The sequence below is a fragment of the Pipistrellus kuhlii genome, unplaced genomic scaffold (assembly GCF_014108245.1).
Source record: "Pipistrellus kuhlii isolate mPipKuh1 unplaced genomic scaffold, mPipKuh1.p scaffold_m20_p_10, whole genome shotgun sequence".
NCBI classification, from domain to species: Eukaryota; Metazoa; Chordata; class Mammalia; order Chiroptera; family Vespertilionidae; genus Pipistrellus; species Pipistrellus kuhlii.
In genome coordinates this window covers 41,674,403-41,694,963 of record NW_023425405.1, presented here as the reverse complement: position 1 = coordinate 41,694,963, position 20,561 = coordinate 41,674,403, and the positions used below count along the sequence as shown (strand labels likewise).

At 38.0% G+C, this 20,561-nt stretch overlaps 1 protein-coding gene across 19 annotated transcripts in view; it reads left to right on the top strand.

The window, feature by feature from the left end:
• Positions 1 to 20,561, top strand: part of ADAM22 (ADAM metallopeptidase domain 22) — a 165,818-nt gene that overhangs the window by 71,875 nt on the left and 73,382 nt on the right. For all 19 annotated transcript variants that reach the window (XM_045578463.1, XM_045578465.1, XM_036429515.2 and 16 more), the window contains exon 4: positions 2,438 to 2,504. In XM_045578463.1, the coding sequence (XP_045434419.1) occupies positions 2,438 to 2,504 (67 nt within the window). The remainder of the gene's footprint in view (positions 1 to 2,437; positions 2,505 to 20,561) is intronic.

Sequence of the window (20,561 nt, the reverse complement as noted above, 5' to 3'; positions counted from 1 at the left end):
CAGACTTGAAGATTTATAAAAGCAAACTCACCGTACACCTGTCCTGAAATTTCTAATAAGAAATAAGATTTAATGTCCTGATGGTCTGAGCCATATTTAGTTCTGTTTTCTGCAACTTGCAGCTTAGAGCATCCTCGCTGGTTCCTCCTTAAAAAGTCAATAGGAAAATGTATTCCAAAGACAAATGAAACAAGGACTTAGACAATAATTATAGTTTCCCCAAATGGTTATGCGAGAATCATATACTGTAGAAACTAATTATGGTGCCTGTGTTGATATGACTCTCATTTGATCATTTTGTTATTTACATTTCAAACAACTGTAAGAGTGGTGCTTATCATGGAAAGACTGTGTGCTCATAAATGCACTTGTTACTTTATTTTATAATTGGGACAATTTTGGCTGGGTGACCTTCAGAACACTGTGAAAAAAATGTTCCTAGTTGGCTGAATGTTTATTCATAGAGTAGATTTAGAATATCAACTGATGGTTGGCATCAATTCAACACCAGCAGGAATCCCCAGTTTAGATGTGGTGAGAAAGGAAACTTTATTCAGTGCACACAGCTCAATTATGAAATAGCACAGCTGTGCAACAGCAGGGCTGTGAGACAAGGTGAGGCAGCCCTGGGGTGAGGCGGTCCTCAGCAAGGACCCTCTTGGTCTAGGCACTTCCGCTCTGCCTGCTCTGCTCCAGTTGCTCTGTTCCTTTCTGGTCTGGTGAAAAGTCTTTGGTGTTTTGTCTTAGGTGCTTCAATCCAGTTTTCAGTCTTTGGTGAAAAGGGAAAGTGCTCTGCCTGAGTCAGAGGGGTGCTGACTTATACAGAGAGAAGTCCCTGCCCCGGTTTCTGATTAGTCTGTCCTCATGCAAATGAGGACTCCAAATCCTCACACTTTGATTGGTCCAAAACAGGCGTCTTCAAACTACGGCCCGCGGGCCACATGCGGCCCGCAGAGGAGTCTGATCCTGCCCGCCAGGTTTTTTGGGCAGTGACCGCAGCCGAGGTGTTACAGTAGGAATTAGTAGTTCATATAGTCCGGCCCTCCAGCTCTCTGAGGGACCGTGATCTGGCCCCCACTTTAAAAAGTTTGAGGACCCCTGGTCCAAAAGGTGCTGTCTGGATTGATCAGAATGGAGCCACTCTGATAGGTTGCTGAAGATGCTAATGAGGATATAGCCTTATAGTTCTGTTTGGACCAGGGCAGTCTCAATTTCATTGGTTGAAATAGGATTCCAGGAACTGCTTTATAAGGCCTGGCTCAGATGGCAGGAACATAGTGCAGGCAGGCTGTTCAGTGCGGTTTGAACGAGAGAGCCCTGTTTTTAGACTTGCCTGCAAGGCTCTGCTTTTAAATTTGAGCTCAGTTTGCCACCAGGAGCCTTTCTTAGTAGGTATCCCCAGGCCCAGGGTTCTCAGAAATGTATAGCTTCTTGTATTATTTCTATTAATGTTAATTTTATTTCTATTTTAGTGCTTTAAAAATAATAGACTTTAATACTTTTTTTGTGTGTAAATTGTGTCTTGAGATACTTCCATTAAAGTATGTGTATGTGGGACATTTTCCCACATACATGGAAGTAAGGAGAAGTGTATTTAAGATTATGCAAATAGCTTAATATTCTATGAAAAGGCTGTTGTTTAGTAGATTTCAAAATAGAATTATTTTATTGCTAATGGTATGTTTCTATTCAGTTCTTTTAGCATTTTTTGCCCCTCCCCCCCTTTTTTGTGTTGGAAACTAATGTTTTGTCAGGTAAAATATAACACATAACACATAAAGAGATGGTGAGGGATGGTAGCAAGTTAAAAATGTTTGATAAAAAGCTAAAGCAAAAGGTAAAAATAAGGTGTGGTTATAATAATGGTGTGCTTTTGGTAGTTTCCCAGAACTTCTCAATAAGATCAGTGGAATCAGCCAAAACCGGTTTGGCTCAGTGGATAAAGCGTCAGCCTGCTGACTGAAAGGTCCCAGGTTTGATTCCAGTCAAGGGCACATACCTTGGTTGCGGGCACATCCCCAGTAGGGGGTGTGCAAGAGGCAGCTGATCGATGACTATCTCTCATCGGTGTTTCTAACGCTATCCCTCTCTCTTCCTCTCTGTATAAATTCAATAAAATATATTAAAAAAATAAAAAAGATCAATGGAATCAACTCAGCTAAGCAAGGAGGTGACAGGTGGTATAGTCAGTTCATCTTCATAACTCTTTAGAAATACTAAGCTGGTGTGTGTGTGTGTGTGTGTGTGTGTGTGTGTGTGAGAGAGAGAGAGAGAGAGAGAGAGAGAGAGAGAGAGAGAGAGAGAGAGAGAGAGAGAGTGTTATTTTTGTTTTAAAATAGGAGTTAATGAATTATTAAAGCTGGTATGGGTATACTTGATTTTCAAATGCTTTACCTTTTCTAGTCCTCTTTAACCATCCTTCCTTTTTTTGTTGCAGTGATTTGCTGTCCTCTGAATACATAGAGAGACACATTGAACATGGAGGAAAGACGGTGGAAGTTAAAGTAAGTAAAATTTTATCTCCCTCTTGGGAAAATTTGTTCAGAATCTCTTGAGTACTGATTACCATTTTAATACTTTCAGTGATACTTCTAATGTATCGCTTTGGGGGTTTTATAACAAAGAACTTTATCAAGCCCTAGCATGGGTGTTGTTCCATGCACAGAAAAGTTGCTGGTTGATTGTTGGTCAGGGTGCTTGTCCGGGTTTTGGGCTCAATTCTAGTTGGTTACCTGCAGGAGGAAGCTGGTGGATGTTTCTCTCTCTTTCATCTTCTCTCTCTGAAAATAAGTTAAAAATCTTTAAAAAAAATTTTTTTTATCAAGAAAGTGTATTACCAATTACTTCTGAAAATAAAATAAAACCTTTAGTTATTAGAAAAAGAATTATAAGTACACTGTGGGAATCATTGGAGGTATGTTTTATAGAATTAATATTGCTGCAAGAGGTTCTTTTTTATGATGTTACAGAAAATAATTTCTGAAATTTGCTTTTAAGGTTAGCACTGAGAACCAAGAGGTGAAATCTTGGGTCAGGGTATACGTGGCTTTTTATTTCGTTGGGAATGACTTCCCCTGGTAAAATGATAAACTTGTTAGATCTATGGGGAAGTCCCAGGGAAACAGTAATCTCAAGATCCTACTTTTTGTCATGTATGTTCTGAAAAGATTCCACACAAATAAAAAAGCCTTCTCCAATTATAGGCATAAAAATGTATGTTGTTTTTTTCCAGGGTACTGATAAATCTAGGGCATATGAGACTAAATTCCACCAAAGGGTTGCTTTAGGCTCAATGTTTAGTATAGAAAGTTTTAGCTAATTGTCTATTTTCTTTTGAACAGTGTTCAGACTACCTATTCTGCCTTGTCATAATAATATTGCTATTTATATATATTTGCTTTCTTTTTCTGATTATATTTGAAATCAGAAAATATAATTTTTAGAGATAGTGGAAGGGAGGAGGGGAGGGGAGGAGAAACAGATTTTGAAGTGAGATATTGATTGGCTGTCTCCTGCATATGCTTGAAACCTGTAACCCAGGACCCTTTAGTGGGCAGGCTGGTGATCTGACCACTGAGCCACACTGACCAAAGCTCCACGAACTACATTGAAAGTGCTAAATATTGTGCATCAATTCAGTCAGTAGCCAGTTACTCTCCTGTTGGTTCCCTGGTGTCTTGCCCTTTGTACTTAGCTTTTTACATGGAATTGCTTAATTTTCCTTTCTTTACTAATGACACAATTAAGCTTTTCTTTTCACTAGACACTATGAATCAAAAATTTGTAAAATTGTAGGTTGTTTTATTGTTTTGTTTCAGCTACTCTTTTACCCTCTATATTAGTTTAGAAGGCTGCCATAACCAAATGCCATAGACAGGGTGGCTTAAACAACAGAATTTTATTTCCTCACAGTTCTGAAGGCTAGAAGTCCAAGATCAAAGTGTCAACAGGGTTGGTTTCTTCTCTCCTTTGCTGTCTTCTCCCTGTGTCTTCACATGGTCTTCCCTCTGTGTGTACCTGTGCCCCAATTTCTTCTTCTTCAAAGGATACCAGTCCTATGGGAGGGATTAGGGCCCACCCAAAGACCTCATTTTAACTTAATTAATCCTTTAAAGACTATCTTCAGATATGGTTACAATCTGATGTACTGGAGGTTAGGATGTCAATACATGACTTCTAGGGGAATGCAATTCAGCCCTTAACACCTTTGGATTTATCATTTATTTTTTTAAAATATTTGCCTCTTTTTTTTGTGTGAATATTTTATTGATTTTGTACAGAGAGGAAGGGAGAGAGATAGAGAGCTAGAAACATCGATGAGAGAGTCATCGATCAGCTGCCTCTTGCACACCCCCTGCTGGGGATATGCCCGCAACCAAGGTACATGCCCTTGACCGGAATCGAACCCGGGACCCTTCAGTCCCCAAGCCGACGCTCTATCCATTGAGCCAAACCGGTCTCGGCGGATTTATTATTTTTTTAACTGGCTTTTCTCTTGGAGCTGAAGTAAATGAAAGGATGTAAGAGATCAAAGAAAAACTCTATGGGATATCTTTTTTTGTCAATAGGCACAAAGTCATATTTATCTTGAGGATGCAAATTGAAATCAACATCATTGTCAGGTCAGATTTAAACAATGGCTAAAAACCAGTCTAGTAAATATCCCTGCTCAGGTGTCATGGAATCTTTATTTGTGAAAATTCAGGTGCAATGTATTTGTTTCAAGGATGTGAGTATGAGTGTGAGAACAAAAGTATATCTGTATAGAAGTACATAATAGCTGCATTGGTGACTCTTTTAGACTGCAATTTTATTTTTTAAATCGTCTTTTTATTGTGAAATACAATGCTGACACAGAAATTACTAAAGGGGAACACCCTATAACTTCTATCCAGTTCAAGAATTAGAGCTTGGTCAGTAATTCCATGTGCTGCTTCCCGAACCCAGGCCCCTCCCTCCTCTTCTTGTAAGACTGTAAACACCTCCCTGACTTTTATGGTTACCATTTCCTTATTTTTGTCATAGTTTTATCACTCAACCATGTATCCTGTAGTTTAGTTTTCCCTTTTTAGTTTTATTTAAAAAAATAAGTTTTAAAAAGTCTCTTTGAATCTTTGATTTTCCCTTATCTTTATTTTTAAATCTTCCCTTAAAATTTATTTGTTGAAGAAACCAGATTGTTTATCTGATGCAGTTAGTTTCTCACAATCTGGATTTTGCTGTCGGTGGCTATTTTCTATTTACAGTAAAATGAAATACATTTTAGTGATTTTCCCCCCTTAATATAATGACTTGTATGATCTCCAAGCCATTCTGTACATTGTTGATGGTAGTTTTTCTTCCACCCCTTTACCCTCTTCTATCTGCCCCCAACCCCCTTTCCCTCTGAAAATCACCATACTGTTGTCTGTGTCACTGAGGTTTTTTTTTTTTTAAAGTATATTTTTATAGATTTTCAGGTAAAGAGGAAAGGAGAAGAAGAGAGAGATAGAAACGAGAATATGAGAGAAAGAGAGAAACATCCATTGGCTGCCTTCTACATGACCCCTACTGGGGATCCAGTCCATAACTCCAGGCATGTGCCCTGACTGGGAATGGAACCAGTGATCTTTTGATGCATGAGCTGATGCCCAATTCATGAGCCACACCAGCTGGGCTGTGTCTATGAATTTTGTTTTGTTTTCTTAAATCCTTCACCTTTATCACCCAGCCCCCAACCCCCTCCCTTCTGACAGCTGTCAGTCTGTTCTCTATATCTGAGTCTGTTTATCTGTTTTTATTTTGTTTATTGTGTTCATTAATTCCACATATACATGAAATATTAATCTCATCTTTCACATACATTTATTTCCAATTTATTTAAAAATTAAATTCGAAATTTGACCGTTTAGGGAGAAATTTTGTGTGTTTGATGAACTTTTACTTAAACATAAAGCCTCAACTAATCAGAATAAAATATTTTATTAGGAATAAAATATTTTTATTTCAATTGTGGAAACTGTGGCTCGGAATTCTTAAGATAAAAGAAACTGGAATTGATAACTAGCAACTAACTACTCTAAACCATGTTGTTTGCCAGCTTTTTTGTGTGTTGAAGCTGAAAGCTGCCAGTATTCTGGTTAAGTTTCTACAGCTCTATTTAATTAATATTATAATACTAACAGTAATTGCTAAATATATTGCTCATGATGTGATAGGCATACACATTTATATATATTCAACCCTGAAAACAGACTATGTATTACCCAACTTTACAGGAAACTGAAGCATAGAAAGGTTACTTGTTGAAAATAAATATAATGAATGGTCAAGCTTCAATTTGAATCTAGGTTATGTAACTCCCACACTGACTCTTATACCATGTTATCTACCATATATTCTATGCTATACAAAAGCGGGTGGGCATAAAAATTGAAATAAATTTTGTTTAGACCTATTACATACATATTTATTCTGGAGGTACCTAACAATTACTCCGTTAGAGTTTAATCCTTACACTGAAATGGTGATCTACTTAAAGACCCTCTAGTTATTTCTTACAAATTTAGTTATGCACTTGGGTAAGTTTTCTGTAATGTTACTTTGGGAAAAAATGGTGCAGACATATTTCAGTACAAACCCTGTTTTATTTTTCACATCTCAGGAAAATAAACATGGTAGGAGTTTTAGAACACTATGAGAGGAATTTGAAATTCTGTATGTATAGATGGTAGAAGGGGAAGATTTCCTGGAGATCAAAGTAAAAATAAACATCCTGGTAGAGATATGATTTATCATATTCATTACCACTGAAAGATCATGTCCAGTTACCAATATCATTAACCATATCTTTTTTCTTCTCTTCAATTTTTCAATTATTTATTGTTGAAAGTATTACAGGGAACCCCATCCTCTTTTCCCCAATTGGTTCCTTCTGGCCCGCACCCACCCTAACCATTTCTTTTGATTAAATTATATGATGTCTTGTTATAATAATCTAAAGTAATAGCTGCCGAGTGTCTTTTTTATTAGCTCAAATGATTTCTAAACTACTGTAAGTGAGCACTCTTTACTGGTCCTCGGATCAGGATCCTAATTGTAAGGATGGGTGTGTACAGAGACACCCGTTATACATTATCGACTTTTTACTGGCAATTAACTGGTTACTGCCCATCACATAATTGAATTGAGTGTACTCAACTATCATTGTCTCAAAGTCTTAATTCTGCCCACAGTGGCATTAAGAATATGGATAAGAGAGCGAAGGGCCGTGGGTCAAGGGTGAAGCCTGGAATCAGATAACGGCATTGCAGAGAGGCTGTGCTGGAGAGCAGGTGTCAGGAGCACAGTGTCTGCTGAGGGGTGGAAGAGGTGGCTGTGACTCTCGGGAGCCTTTTACTCTGATGGCATGGTGGGGTAATTTTCATTAAAATATTTTATAGGCAAACCGAAATGGCCACTGTCCCTCTGGAGACAGTGTGTCAGGAAGTTGCTATAGAAGCAAGGAAAAAGCCTGAGTTTTTCTCCTGCTGTTCGCATCCATCGCCCTTCCCCAGGGGTGGAGCTCCCTGCACGATTTCTAGCTTAACATAGTCCCATCTCCCAGGAGGTGTCTGTGACACAAGCAGAGTCTCCATGTTTCGTTTGCTCTCACTTTTGTTTCCAACTCATCTCTTCTTTCTTAAAAAAAAAAAAAAAAAAAAAAAAAAAAGAGCTTCCTTCTTTATCCTGCCTCAGCCTTTTTTGGCTTACCCAATGAATGTGTAACTGACAGGAAAAACATACTGGCAGAGGACAGCTGTAAGAAATCACTTAGAGGATGTTGAGTATGTGGACTGCTAGGACAGCATAAACCTACCTCCCTGCCGCATGCGTACTTGGAGGCTCCTTTAAGCCTGAATAGCATTCATAGAAAATTGCCTGCAATCTTGAATTGTGTTCAAGCTTTCTCATGCCCCCTTTTCTAGGTTTCTCCAGGAAGGGCACAATTCTCAACAGTTGAAGGCTTTAAAAGATGCACAATGTGTTAAAGAAATAATGTTGCTTAAGATACAGTATCTTTTAAGATGTTTTGTTTGGAAAAAGAAAACACCCACAGATAATTGTCTGGTACTATAAAATGTGTTTTTCTTTCATAAGTAAAAAATGTTCTTTGTCATTAGTCACAGAATTTAGTTTATTTAAAATGTAGGCTATCCAGGGTGTGGCAAAAGTAGGACTACAGTTTTCATATAGAAAATAATACAATAATTAATAAATAATCATACAAGAATCAACCCTGTTTCACATACAACTATAAATTACTTTCTCCTCACCCTGTAGTTTAGTGTCTGCATTCTCTTTCTTCCATCTCTTCTTTGTTGGTTAGTGAAAATATCCTTTTAGGAGACATAAATTTTTCTTGAGTTCATTGCATATGACTGAACAGTATATAAATGCTTCAACTGTTTCCTTTTTTGCCACAGAGAGCACAAACATAGCCATTAAGCTGCCAGAGCGTCATTATATGTGTTTATTGCAGTAGAAACGATGAACAAAGGGGTTAATCTGAGTTTGCTTATCCTGGATATCAAGTTTCCTTATTGATTCTCAAAAGTGCATTACCATCCAGAATAGAATCTTGGTGCTTTCTATAGAAGCAGGAAAGGTAAGTGATTAAGAAGAAAAGAAAAACCAGGCCTTGGTGTGCAGTAAATTTTGCTGCATGAGTTAGTACCGAGCCATCTATACCACTGCATCAGTGATGAATCTTCAGAAGCGACGACTTGCATGTGTTTTTCAAATAGCTTTTAGGTTATATTTTAAGGCTATCTTTGAGAAGAAATGTTAAGCAACAGACACCGTAGCCAAGTAGTCTATCCAAAGGCTTTTAAAAGTCTTACTTTCCTTTTTAGAACAACTTAGCAGCAGCATTTCTCTTCCAAAATGCCTTTCTTATTTACCACTTTCCTTCACATCTGAGAAACATGCTTTCTATCATGAATTCTCACTACAGCAGTTCTTCCACAGGCTCTTGGATAAGGGAATAATACTTTGTCACCTAGACAGTAATTAAGTCACATGGCCTGGAAAGATGTTTTTAGAAACGATTTTTTTTAAAAGGATCTATTTATAGACCTTGTTACCTAAGCTCTTAGTTTTATCACTCTTAATTTGAAATAGAAGTTCCAGGCCTTTTTTTTTTTTTTTTTTTTGGCTCTGTGGAGAGAGGGAGGCCTCTATCCAGTAAAGAAACTCAGTGATCTGCATCGGGAGGCCTGCAGATGGGAAGATTGCCAATAAAGACCCTTCAGGGTCTCCTGCTGCCATGGTAACTGAGACTTTAAAAAAAAAAACAACCAAACAGCTTTAATTAAGTACACTTCATTTACTATAACCTGAAGTGGGATTTGCTCTCTATTTTGCACAGATTCTTTAACGGAGTATGTATAAATAGAATTGATTAAAATGATCACAAACAGTTCATGAAGTGATGCTAGGAATGTTTGTTTGGCAGATGCAACTTTCCCTTATATTATTTTTTTAAATATAGCTTATTGATTTTTATTTTATTTTATTTTATTTTTTTTTACAGAGAGGAAGGGAGAGGGATAGAGTTAGAAACATCGATGAGAGAGAAACATCAATCAGCTGCCTCCTGCACACCCCGCGCTGGGGATGTGTCTGCAACCAAGGTACATGTCCTTGCCAGGAATTGAATTTGGGACCCTTCAGTCTGCAGGCTGAAGCTCTATCCACTGAGCCAAACCAGTCAGGGCAGCACTTTTCCTTATTTTTAGATCTGTATCTATACTCTTTTCACTGCCCTGTCTGGGAGATTCGGGTTAAGGACTCTCACCACCGAACCTACACTGGGAGCAGCACCTCTGGGGCACAAGGAGGAGACCTTCAGGCACAGGGGCCTCGGCGGGTCAGGTCGGGGTGCAGGTGCCTCACCAGGTTCTCCTTGCCAGAGGGGAATGGTTCAGACGTCTTAGCTGTGGACGCGGCGCCTTTTTCACACTAATTAAAAAACCTAATAAAGTTAGATAGCCTGAAGAGAGGTCTTTTTAAGTTTGTTTTCAGAAAAACAGTTTAGCCACGACTTGACGTCAGTCTGACAAATAGTAAATTAGAAGGATTTAAAACTATTGATTAGTATCTTCCCCATATATGCAATTATTTAGTTATTAGGGATAGCTAACCTGGTTTTCAGTTTCACTATATTTAATTACTTCCTTAGTTCCTAAGTGCCAACATAAATTAGTTTTTAAGCCTCAGGATTCTTCAGGAATAAGACCTAGACTTTCTAAAAAGTTAAGTGAGGTTACTCTTCTAATAATTTAATAAGAAGTCATTGAATTGAATTTCAGGGGTGCTGAAGGGATTGGGTTCCAGGATCTTCTGAGCTAGAGATGATTCCGTAACTGCAGATTGAGCCAGCGCGGGAAACCTGTCCTCTGGGGCTTGTGGGTTTGAGCTGATGCCCATTTGTAAATACTTTTATTTATAAATAGTGAATTATATCAGGAGGAGGACTCATTAATTTTCTCTGTTACTAGTGCAAGAAACATGATATTTTCACATACACACTTTATTTTAAATCCCAAACAAAAGTATAGCTGGAAAGACCCCAGCTGGGTGGCCGGTTGGTTGGAGCATCGCAGGTTCTATCCCTGGTTGGAGAACATACAGGAGGCAACTGACTGCCATTTCTCTCTTTCTTTCCCTCCCTCCTTTTCTCTCTAAAAATCAATAAACATCCTCTGGTGAGGGTTAAGTTTATATTCATAGCTGGAAAACCCACATATTTTGATGGTTGGCGTATGTGAGTCACAGTGAGCTGCTTTCCTTGATTGACAATTAATTACCATATGTTACCGTGTTGTAGAAAGACTACACTTCCATTTGCTATCTGTCAACTCAGGCACTGGGACTAACTCTTACCTTAGGGGCCGGTAACTGCTGCCAGTGGCTCAATGCCAGTCACTTAGAAGACTTAGCTTCTTACTAATTTTCCTTCCTTAAAGCTGGTAGTGGCACATTCTCTTCAGATAATGCAGTCTCCAGCTTAACAGAATTAAAAACTATAATGACTTGCTGTACTTTTGATTTATATTCTCAAAATTTTGTCTTTTTACCAATAAATGATTACTTTGCCCCCAAAGGAGATGATTTTGCCATTATGGGTTATATCGAATCATATTGATATCCTGATGGGGTTAATACTGGTGACTGCACTGAAGAATAAGAGTTAAGAGACACTAGCAGCAGTTGGAGAAATAGCAAACACATATATGGTGCTTACTGTGTGCTGAGCACTAGTTTAATGCTTCACATATGTGAAGTCTTAGTTCTTCAGCAATACCACTGTTGCTCTTATTTTGCAGATGAGGGAACTGAACACATAAAGTTTAACTAACTTGCCCAAGAATTTGAGGCCAGGCAGTCTGGTGCCAGAGTTCATGTTATTGTCCATGATAGACTACTCTCTTTCAGAAACAAATATCATAATACCAAAGGAGTTAAAACATAAATATTTAAGTTACAGCACTTCAGTCTACCATTTGCAGTTGCATCTTTGTTAGCAGTTGTTTTAGTAAGCCACGAGTTGAAGATGCAATTGTTTGGTTCAGTTGAAGATGCAATTGTTTCGGTTATTCTAAATATAATATTTCCATTACTCTGAAGAAAACAAAATATTTTCTAAGGAAGCCCACTTTCCCCCCATCCCTCTTTTTTTCTTGGGGGTTATTTTTAGTCCTTCTTTGTTCTCCATAGAAGTTAAACTGAGTATTGCTCAGTATAGGGATGGCCATGACTTCTGGGCTGTAACCATTGGGAATGCGTTGCGGTCTTGCACATGGCGAACACATGGCCCAGCTCTTATGCCTATCGTATGCCTGTGTGTAAATGTATCTGCATCTGGAGGAAATGTGAAGTTTTATGGACAAGAGTAACTTATGCTGAAACATATCACCATCCTGCCAAAAGACTAGGAGATACTTGAATCCCTGCCAAAGCATACCCATCCCCCGCCCTTCCCCAACACACTCCATCCTCACCAATAATAAAAGAGCTACACACATCTAATGAACTGATAAGATGTTTGTTTTTTCCCCTCACATGTAACGGCTATCCCAAGTCTGTCTCATAACTTCTTTACTTTTTATCCACGACTAGTCCTCTATTTATCTTTTTGATGAGCTGGGCAGTGTGTGCATTTCCCTCTGGCAGGCTTGTGCAGACATATGCTCTTCTCCCATCTTGCAATCAGTGTGGTTTCAGCCATGGCTCAGATTTCATGATTTAATTCTCTTTGCATTATTGGAGGGGGGGGGGCATTCTTTGGGGATTAAGTAAATCTCGCTTCCCCTTGGGACTGAAGCAAGGTTGCTCTAGGTCCATCATCATGTAAAATGCATCAGCAGCCTTAATGGCATTGTTGATTACAAGCGGTCTTAACTCTGTAGCTTGGCCCATTACTGGATTATGCAGGTCAGGTGTCTCAGTGCTGGGAGTAAGGAAACATGAAAAGTGACAGCTGGTGTCAGCATGAGTTCTGTTTCTGAGCTCTGATAGTAACCGATTTGAATAAGAAGGTCCTCTTTATTTTCTTTATAGTGTAAGATTTTTTTTTCCACTTCAGTATCTAAAGTATTTCATCTGTTAATATTCAAGATGTTATCTATAAACTTAAAAAGACATGTTCAGCTATAATTTTTTTTTCTTTAATTCAAAGGAGCACTAATGGTGTTTCTATCTATAGAATCAATTAACTATTTTATAATAGACTAGAGTTCCTATTTTAATTCTAATTATAGAATGAATGTTTTCATCATATAATGTCTTATACAAATCTACCGTTACAAATTTTTTTTTGAAATTCAGAGTGAACTGTTGGAGTATTATGACTGAACTGAAAGTTGTAAAAGTGTTGTTTTTAATAAGTTCAAAACTGGTTTGAAGAAAAAAACACACACCCAAAACGAACAAAAATGAAAACCAAATCACCAACCCTCTCCCCTCCCCCACCAACAAATTATTCCCTTGGTGTTTTCCCAAACTAATATTATCTTACTATTCATTTATAAGAAGTTTTTATTTTTCTGATAAAAAAGTGGCCACTAAAAAAATAAGAATAAGTAATCAACACCAGAGAATAAGTAAGAGTGGGTGGGAGGATGATACAATGGGAGTAAAAAAGAAAAAAGTGGAAACAAAACACAACACACAAAACATGTTCTTTTTTTCCCTTACCTCACATCCTCATATAGTTTACATTTTCTTAAAAAAAAAAAAAAAAAGAGGGAAAGTAAACAACCAAATTTTCTTTTCAGATGGAACAAAAATCTTTTTCTTTCTTTATATTAGTGATGCCAAATACGCTTTCTTTTTGTGTAACTGTCTTCTGGTCAACTGTAGTTAGGCATCAATGACAGAATAAGGTTTTAGGTAACATGCATCGCTTATGCTAAAAAATGTATATAAAACTATACATTTAAACTTCTATTATTTGCAAAAGATGCAACTATGAAGTGGTTTCCTGGAAAGAGTTATAATTTCATGAGTTTGTAATTATATCGCCTCTGTACGTGGTCCGCATTGATTTTTCCATTCTCCCAAATTAGAGCTGCATCTCGGAGAACCTGCTAAGTACCCTCTCTGCATTACAGTAATTTGTTGCTGAGGAGCATTTTGTGGGAACCTAAAATTTTTTAGTAGTGTGATAAGAGATGGTTGTATTAGTGGGTCCGTAATGATTATCTGACAGCTGAAAAACAATTTCTCTTGCCTGTTCTCTGGTTAAAAACAAACAATTGGGAAGCTCTGTTTGACTTACTAATAGAATTGAAGGTCAGATTTACCATATTATTTGTGTAAAGACAGTAGTTTTTATTTTAAAGGAAGCTTTGGGAGACTATTAATAGAATGGCCTGCTCGGGATGATTAAGATGTAGGTTAATCTTACTAGATGCATATGCTGTGGTAGATGCTTCTAGTTTGTTCCACTGGGCTAAGCTTCTTAAGAGGCAAAATCCTTGGATTATGAATCTAGAAATTCACTTGGTCACATTCAAAGAGATGAGAAGTTGTACTACGTTGAATAGTGTCCCTCAAAAGTCATGGCCCCTGGTACCCATGAATGTGACTTTTTATTTTTTTTGCAAATAATGCTTTTTTTTTTTTTTTTTTTATGTAATCAAGATAAGAGGATTGGGTGGGCTCTCATCCAATGACTGGTGTCCTTATAACAGAGAAAGTTAGAGACGCAGAGACGGGCACACAGGGAGAGCAGCAGGTGAAGATAGAAGCAGAGCTTGGAGGATGCCTGTGCAAGTCAAGGAGCACCAGGATTGTGGGCAACCCCTGAAAGTTAGGAAGAGGAAGGAAGCCTTCTTCCTCAGAGCCTTCAGAGGGAACATGGCTCCGCCAACACCTTGATTTCAGATTTCTAGCTTCCAAAACTGTGAGAACAAATTTCTGTTGTTTAAAGCCACACAGTTCTTGGTAATTTGCTGTCAGTCCTAGGAAACGAATACAGAAAGAATTTCGAGGTTATTGTAACTAACGTAAAAACATGGAGTGTTGGAGGTGCTTGAGCCTACACACAAGAGGAGAGGGAGTAAGTCCGAATTTTCTGGAAATGCATTGCGTCTCCAAAGACCTTAATAACTGTTCAGTGAGGGTACCTGGGAGTGTAACTCCTGGGACCTCTCACAGGTTTTAGACTGTTTTGCACAGCTGACATTACCCTGGGGAAATCAGTGTAAGAAAAGACTCCTGCACAACAATAAAAATAGATTTTAAGCTCTAAGCTCGCTGGGCTTCCTTTTTTTTTTTTTTTTTTTTTTTTTTTTTTTTTTTTTTTTTTTCCCAGAGTTCATAAGAAAATTATGGCCCTTATTTTCTGTGGACTTCCCCGTCTCCTAATGAGACCAACTCTTAATCATTTTTATTTATATTCAGTGCCTTTCTAGGTCTGTGTCCCTTTTTTCCTTTCCGTGGAAACTTTTGCTACAATAATACAATAATATTCTTTTTTTTTTTTTTTTCTCCTCAGGAGGAACTATATACAATACCTTTTAAATGGAAGTATTCTTTTTGTCAGTTAGGTTTGTCTCCTTTTAATTTTTAAAATGTTTTTGATCAATGGCTGTAACATAAGATCCTAATGTTTACCAGTGAATATTAACATAGTGCAGAGATTTCAATGACCACATAGCTTTAGAAGTTGCTGAGCTGATAATTTGGATGCTGCTTGAATACTTAAAGCCTGAAATGGGTGGCAAACATGAATATACAAAGGCATCAACAGGAGTACAAATGAGAGACAGGCTAGCGGTGATAAAACTGGCAGTGTGTGCCTTATTCATCTTTCAGCTGATTTTTGTCCTGCAGGAATATGGAAATGTGGGAATGAGACTCACTGTTAGCAAATCTCCTAATTTTTGCAACTTTTCTGTCAATCTAAAATTATTTCAAAATAGAAAATCTATTAAAAGATCTAATAATTTTAATAATCAAAAAGAAGGAACTAATCTCAAAACAAAGGAAGTTATGCAAAATTAAATACATTTAGCTTTATGAAAAGTTGACTCCATTATACTTGTTTTTCTCATTTTGGCATTAATTGGTAAAGACTTTTGACATGCATTATTCTACAATAGATACACAGATTACTGGCATTTAGGAACCACCCTGGGACAGATTTATTTAATTTACTGTAAAATGAAATGATATCGTTTTCCTTTTTTACTTTGCTTAGAGTCAAAGACCCTTACACTTTGTACCTGAGCAGATATTTGGCCTATGTCCCTTTAATGAATCGAGTCTGATTCTGTATAATCCCAGGTTATGGATTTTAACCAAGGCGGGTTTGTGGATCCTCTCCAACATAAGAGTTAGCTTTTCCAAGGAATTTCCTTGATGCAACTGGCCCTTCAGAGACTCGGAGTTTGCTGACTCAGTAATGCCTGAGTAAGCCTTTTCTCGTTGCTAGGAGGGAAAAGGAAGGGTAAGAAGAGGAAATTCCCTCGTGTCAGTGCCACTTAAGAGGAAACTGGGCAGAGGTTACTATAGGCAAGCACCTGGTAGAACAGACTCTAGTCACACAGCCATAACATAAGTCTGAGCAGTGCACACGTTTGGGAGGAATCAAGTGTGCAATAGAATTCAGGAGCAGGGCTTACGTTCCTGCAAAGGTGTGTAGCTTCTGAATCATGGCAGCATATTGGAATCATCTGGGCAAATTAAAAAATGCTTTTTGTCCACTGGGGAAAGAAACCAATAGACATATGAATTATCATATGGTTCATTTTTATAGAGGTGGGGAATTATCTAATTAGCTAAAAATAAACATTGGTACTGTTATAATGATGTTATTAAATCAAGAAGTATGAAGAACGTTTCAAGGACAATAGATTTATTTCTGGAACAAGAGAGACAGTAAGGAAAAAGCTGTGACTGGCAGTGAGATAAAGAGCGGAATTCTATGAGGATGTGCTGGCTTTCTCTTTTTCTATAGCACCTATCTTAGATTATGATATGTAATACCTACTAGCATAAAGCATTGGTTCCTCAAGAAAGTCATGTGAAAATATGGAGAACCGTTATAATCAATAAGCCTTGGCTTAAATAATTATCTATAGAAATAGTCAACTTTTGTCTAGCTGGTGTGGCTCAGTGGTTGAGTGTCAACCTATGAACCAGGAGGTCATGGTTCAATTTCTGGTCAGGGCACACGCCTGTGTTGTAGGATCAATCCCAGTGTGGGGGATGCAAGAAGCAGCTAATCAGTGATTCTCTCTCAGCATTGATATTTCTAGTTCTCTCTCCTCCTCCCTCTCTATTTTTTCAAAAGAAATATATGATTTTTAATAAAATACAGCTTATTATTTTCATTTGTACATTTTTTTAAAAACAGAGGTAAGTGCAAAGAAATATAATTATACTTGCCCCTTAAAATACCTATTAAAATGTTCAATGCACATATTCTTTGACCTACCAGGCCCACATCTAGAAATCTACCCACTATAAGCTGATGGAAGTGCACAAAAACAAGTTTGTTGCAGTATTGTTTATGACAGCAAAAAAAAAGATAATCTAAATTTCCATTAGACAGAATTGTTTAAATGAACTATTGTTCACTCCTGTAATGAAATATTATGTCATCACTGAAAAAAAAATGAGGTATCTCTATAGAAAGATGTCAAGATTACCTTGAGGAAAAAAAAAATGAAGTGGCAGAACAGTGTGCATAGTGTATATCTATCTGTGCTCTGAAGAGGATATCTGTGTATTTATGTTTAATACACATTTACTTAAATGTGCACAGACTATTCCTGACCATGCACAAAATCTGTCTAAAATGTTTACCTTTAGCCAAAACTGGTTTGGCTCAGTGGATAGAGTGTCAGCCTGAGGACTGAAAGGTCCTGGGTTCGATTCCGGTCAAGGACATGTACCTTGGTTGTGGGCACATCCCCAGTAGGGGGTGTGCAAGAGGCAGCTGATTGATGATTCTCTCTCATCGATGTTTCTAACTCTCTATCCCTCTCTCTTACTCCCTTAAAAAATCAATAAAATATATTTAAAAAAAATAAATGTTTCCCTTTAAGGAAGCAAGTGCAGCCTGGGCAGTGTGTATGAAGGGGATATTTTTAATTCTTCTGTACCACATACCTCCTGAATCCTTAGATTTTTTTTCCCTATAAGTATTTACTGTTTTCTGAATAATGGATAATTTAAAAAAAATAAAAGAATATTAAATTTATTTTAATAACTTTTAAATATATTTATATAATTAAAGAAGCCTTTTAACATTAAAGCCTTTATTTTGCACTAAAAAATTCTTAGGCATGTTAAAGTGTGTGTGGGGGAACAGCTCCATTACTTTCATTCTTAATTTAAATAATTATCGACTTATGGTGAATGATCCCTGAAAAAGATCACAACACAAAAATTAATTTCCACCGTTGTTTAAAAAAATTACATAGACTACAAATTACCTATATAAGAGAGCCTCAAAAGTGGTAATATAATGGCCCAAATTGAGGAGATGTCCCTCCCCCCACCCCCTTGATGTTTATGCCTCTTTTCAAGTGTCATGGAAACATTTGATAATGAAGCAACCATATTGATCTCTTCACTTCATGTGCAGCGTTAGGCTTTTGGGCAGATGGGTCCTGAGCATATGCTGTTTTTGGATTGACTCCTGTTTTTCATAACCAGAAATTAGTGAAAGATGGTTTTCCATGATCTAATCATCTATGTAACCCTAAGATAACGGAATATGGTTTTAAAACATGAATTTTTCATCCCTTTTCTGATTTACTATAACATGTTTCCAGGGTTGGTATTTTAAGGAAAACTTTTGTGATTTATAAAACATTTCTTACATGTCTTTGCCTCCCCACATACAGTGACTTGTCAACTTCCATTGTTCCCTAATCTGATACATAATTCTGTGATTATCTTCTTTTTTTCTACTTCTCTTTGTTTCTGCCATCTTCATATTTACTGTTAGTGTTAGACCTACCCTTTTAGATAAGAGTCTCTGTTCAGTTCACCTTGTTGATGGTAGGTAGGCCTTTTATGTTTGGCTAATAGATAGCTAGAGTGTTAATTTCTGATCCAATCAGATGTGTCCTGAAAATGAAGGGTTTTTTTGGTGTTTTTTTTTTGAAACATAAACACCTCTCATTCCATTAGAATCTGATCCTATGGACAATTCTTAGTACAGCAGCCCCAACAGAAGATGTTTATAATTCTATTAAATTTATCCCCAGCCTCACTCAAAAAATAAATTTTAAAAGAATCAGTATAAAGGAAAGCTTAGATTTACACTACATAACCCACAGGTTTTATGTCCCACTCATCAGTAGTGTAGAGACAATGACTCTGGCCTTGAATTCACAGGTTTACCCAAAGTTTGCATCCCTACTTAGCAACTTCCCAAGAGACTAGAGATAACAATATTGTAGGATTGATGTGAGCATTCAAAGTGATTGTGTATGTAAATTGACTAGGACAATAGCTGACACCAATAGCAGCAAACCTTTATTGAGTGTGTACCGAGTAACAAGCCATTATTGTAAGTATCTTATGATTATTAGCTCTTTAAACATCTGAACAACCCTATATGGGTATTACTGTTTGACAGATGACACCGGCAGGTCCTGTCATTTGTTTGAGATTACACAGCTCACACTGTTAATAGCTACGCCAAACCAACCCTACCTAGGAAGTCAGTGCCCAGGTTTGTTTCTATCCTGACATCTGTGGCCTTCTGAGTTCCACCCCTGTCAGACCCACATGTTAAGTACCTCCCTATTTTATCCTCCATCAAATCCAACCACAATCCTGGTCCATCATGCTCAATGGCTTCCTTGGGAATTGGGGTGTCCCAGGGTCAGGGATTGCAGGGTGAATCATTTTATTTGCTCTCTATCCTCTCATCATCACTGAAATTCACTCTGTCCTGTGGTATTATCTCAGCAGGAGCAGGAGTCGCAGGCCAGGCTCCCTGCTTTGGAATTCCAGAGAAGAAAATGTCTTTAACCTTGTGATATCATGTCTTCCTGTCCTCTCCCCTCCACTTGTCCAGCACGGAATAGTTTAAGTGGGGTTAGCCCTTAAGCCAGACTGGGAAATAGGTAACATTTGCTTCTTTAAACCACCCATTCTATTAATCTGCCCTTTTTCAGTCTTTCATGTCTCAACGGGTCAGTTTAATTAAAAGTTTACAGCTTCGGGAGAAACAGGAGATGAGTGGGATGATAGGAATGGTCATTTAAAGCAACGCTTCTCAGACTTGAATGTAAATATGAATCAGCCACATAGGGACCTTGTTAGCATGCCGATGGTGATACAGTAGAGCAGGAGTGGGCCTGAGAGTCTGCATTTCTCACAAGCTCCCAGGGATGTCAATGCTACCGATTTGTGGGGGGCTGGTTCTCTGTTTTCCGTGGCCCGCACGGAAAACGACAGGTTCCTGAGTGGAGGAGCTGAGGATTAAGAAATTAAAGGAAAAAAAAGAGAGACCAAGACACAGAAATAGATTTAAGCTGGGACCCAGGTGGGGGACTGCCACTCTGATGGAGAGACACTCAACAGACAACACAGAGCATTTATTTATTTCCAAAGGGGGGGGGGGGGCGCGGGTTAAGGTCAAAGAAGTTTTGGGTGTGCCCAGGTCCTATCCATTCCCTCATTCCTGGGATTTAGCATATCAAGACCTGGGTAAGTCAAGGTCCTAGGCCTTGAGTTCAGCTGATGATAATTAAAGGTCATCCATGTGCATTCCCAATGGGCCCTCGACCACACAATGAGCAAGTATTTACAAACTGAGGCACCACCCAGAGCTGGCAGAGGATTTACCCTGTGAGGTTTTCCAGGAACATTTCATCCGAGGAAATGAGTCTCTCCGTGGCAGTTAGTTCCTGTAACTGGCTGCTAGAAGAAGCTGCTCCATTTTAAAACCCTACCCTAGACTGCTTACCAGCAGAGCTATTTCTGGTTGGAGAAAAGAATAGTATAAACTTGTCAAATCTTGATAGAAACAATGTAAAATTAGGCATCCTCCTCCGTCAGTTTAATTT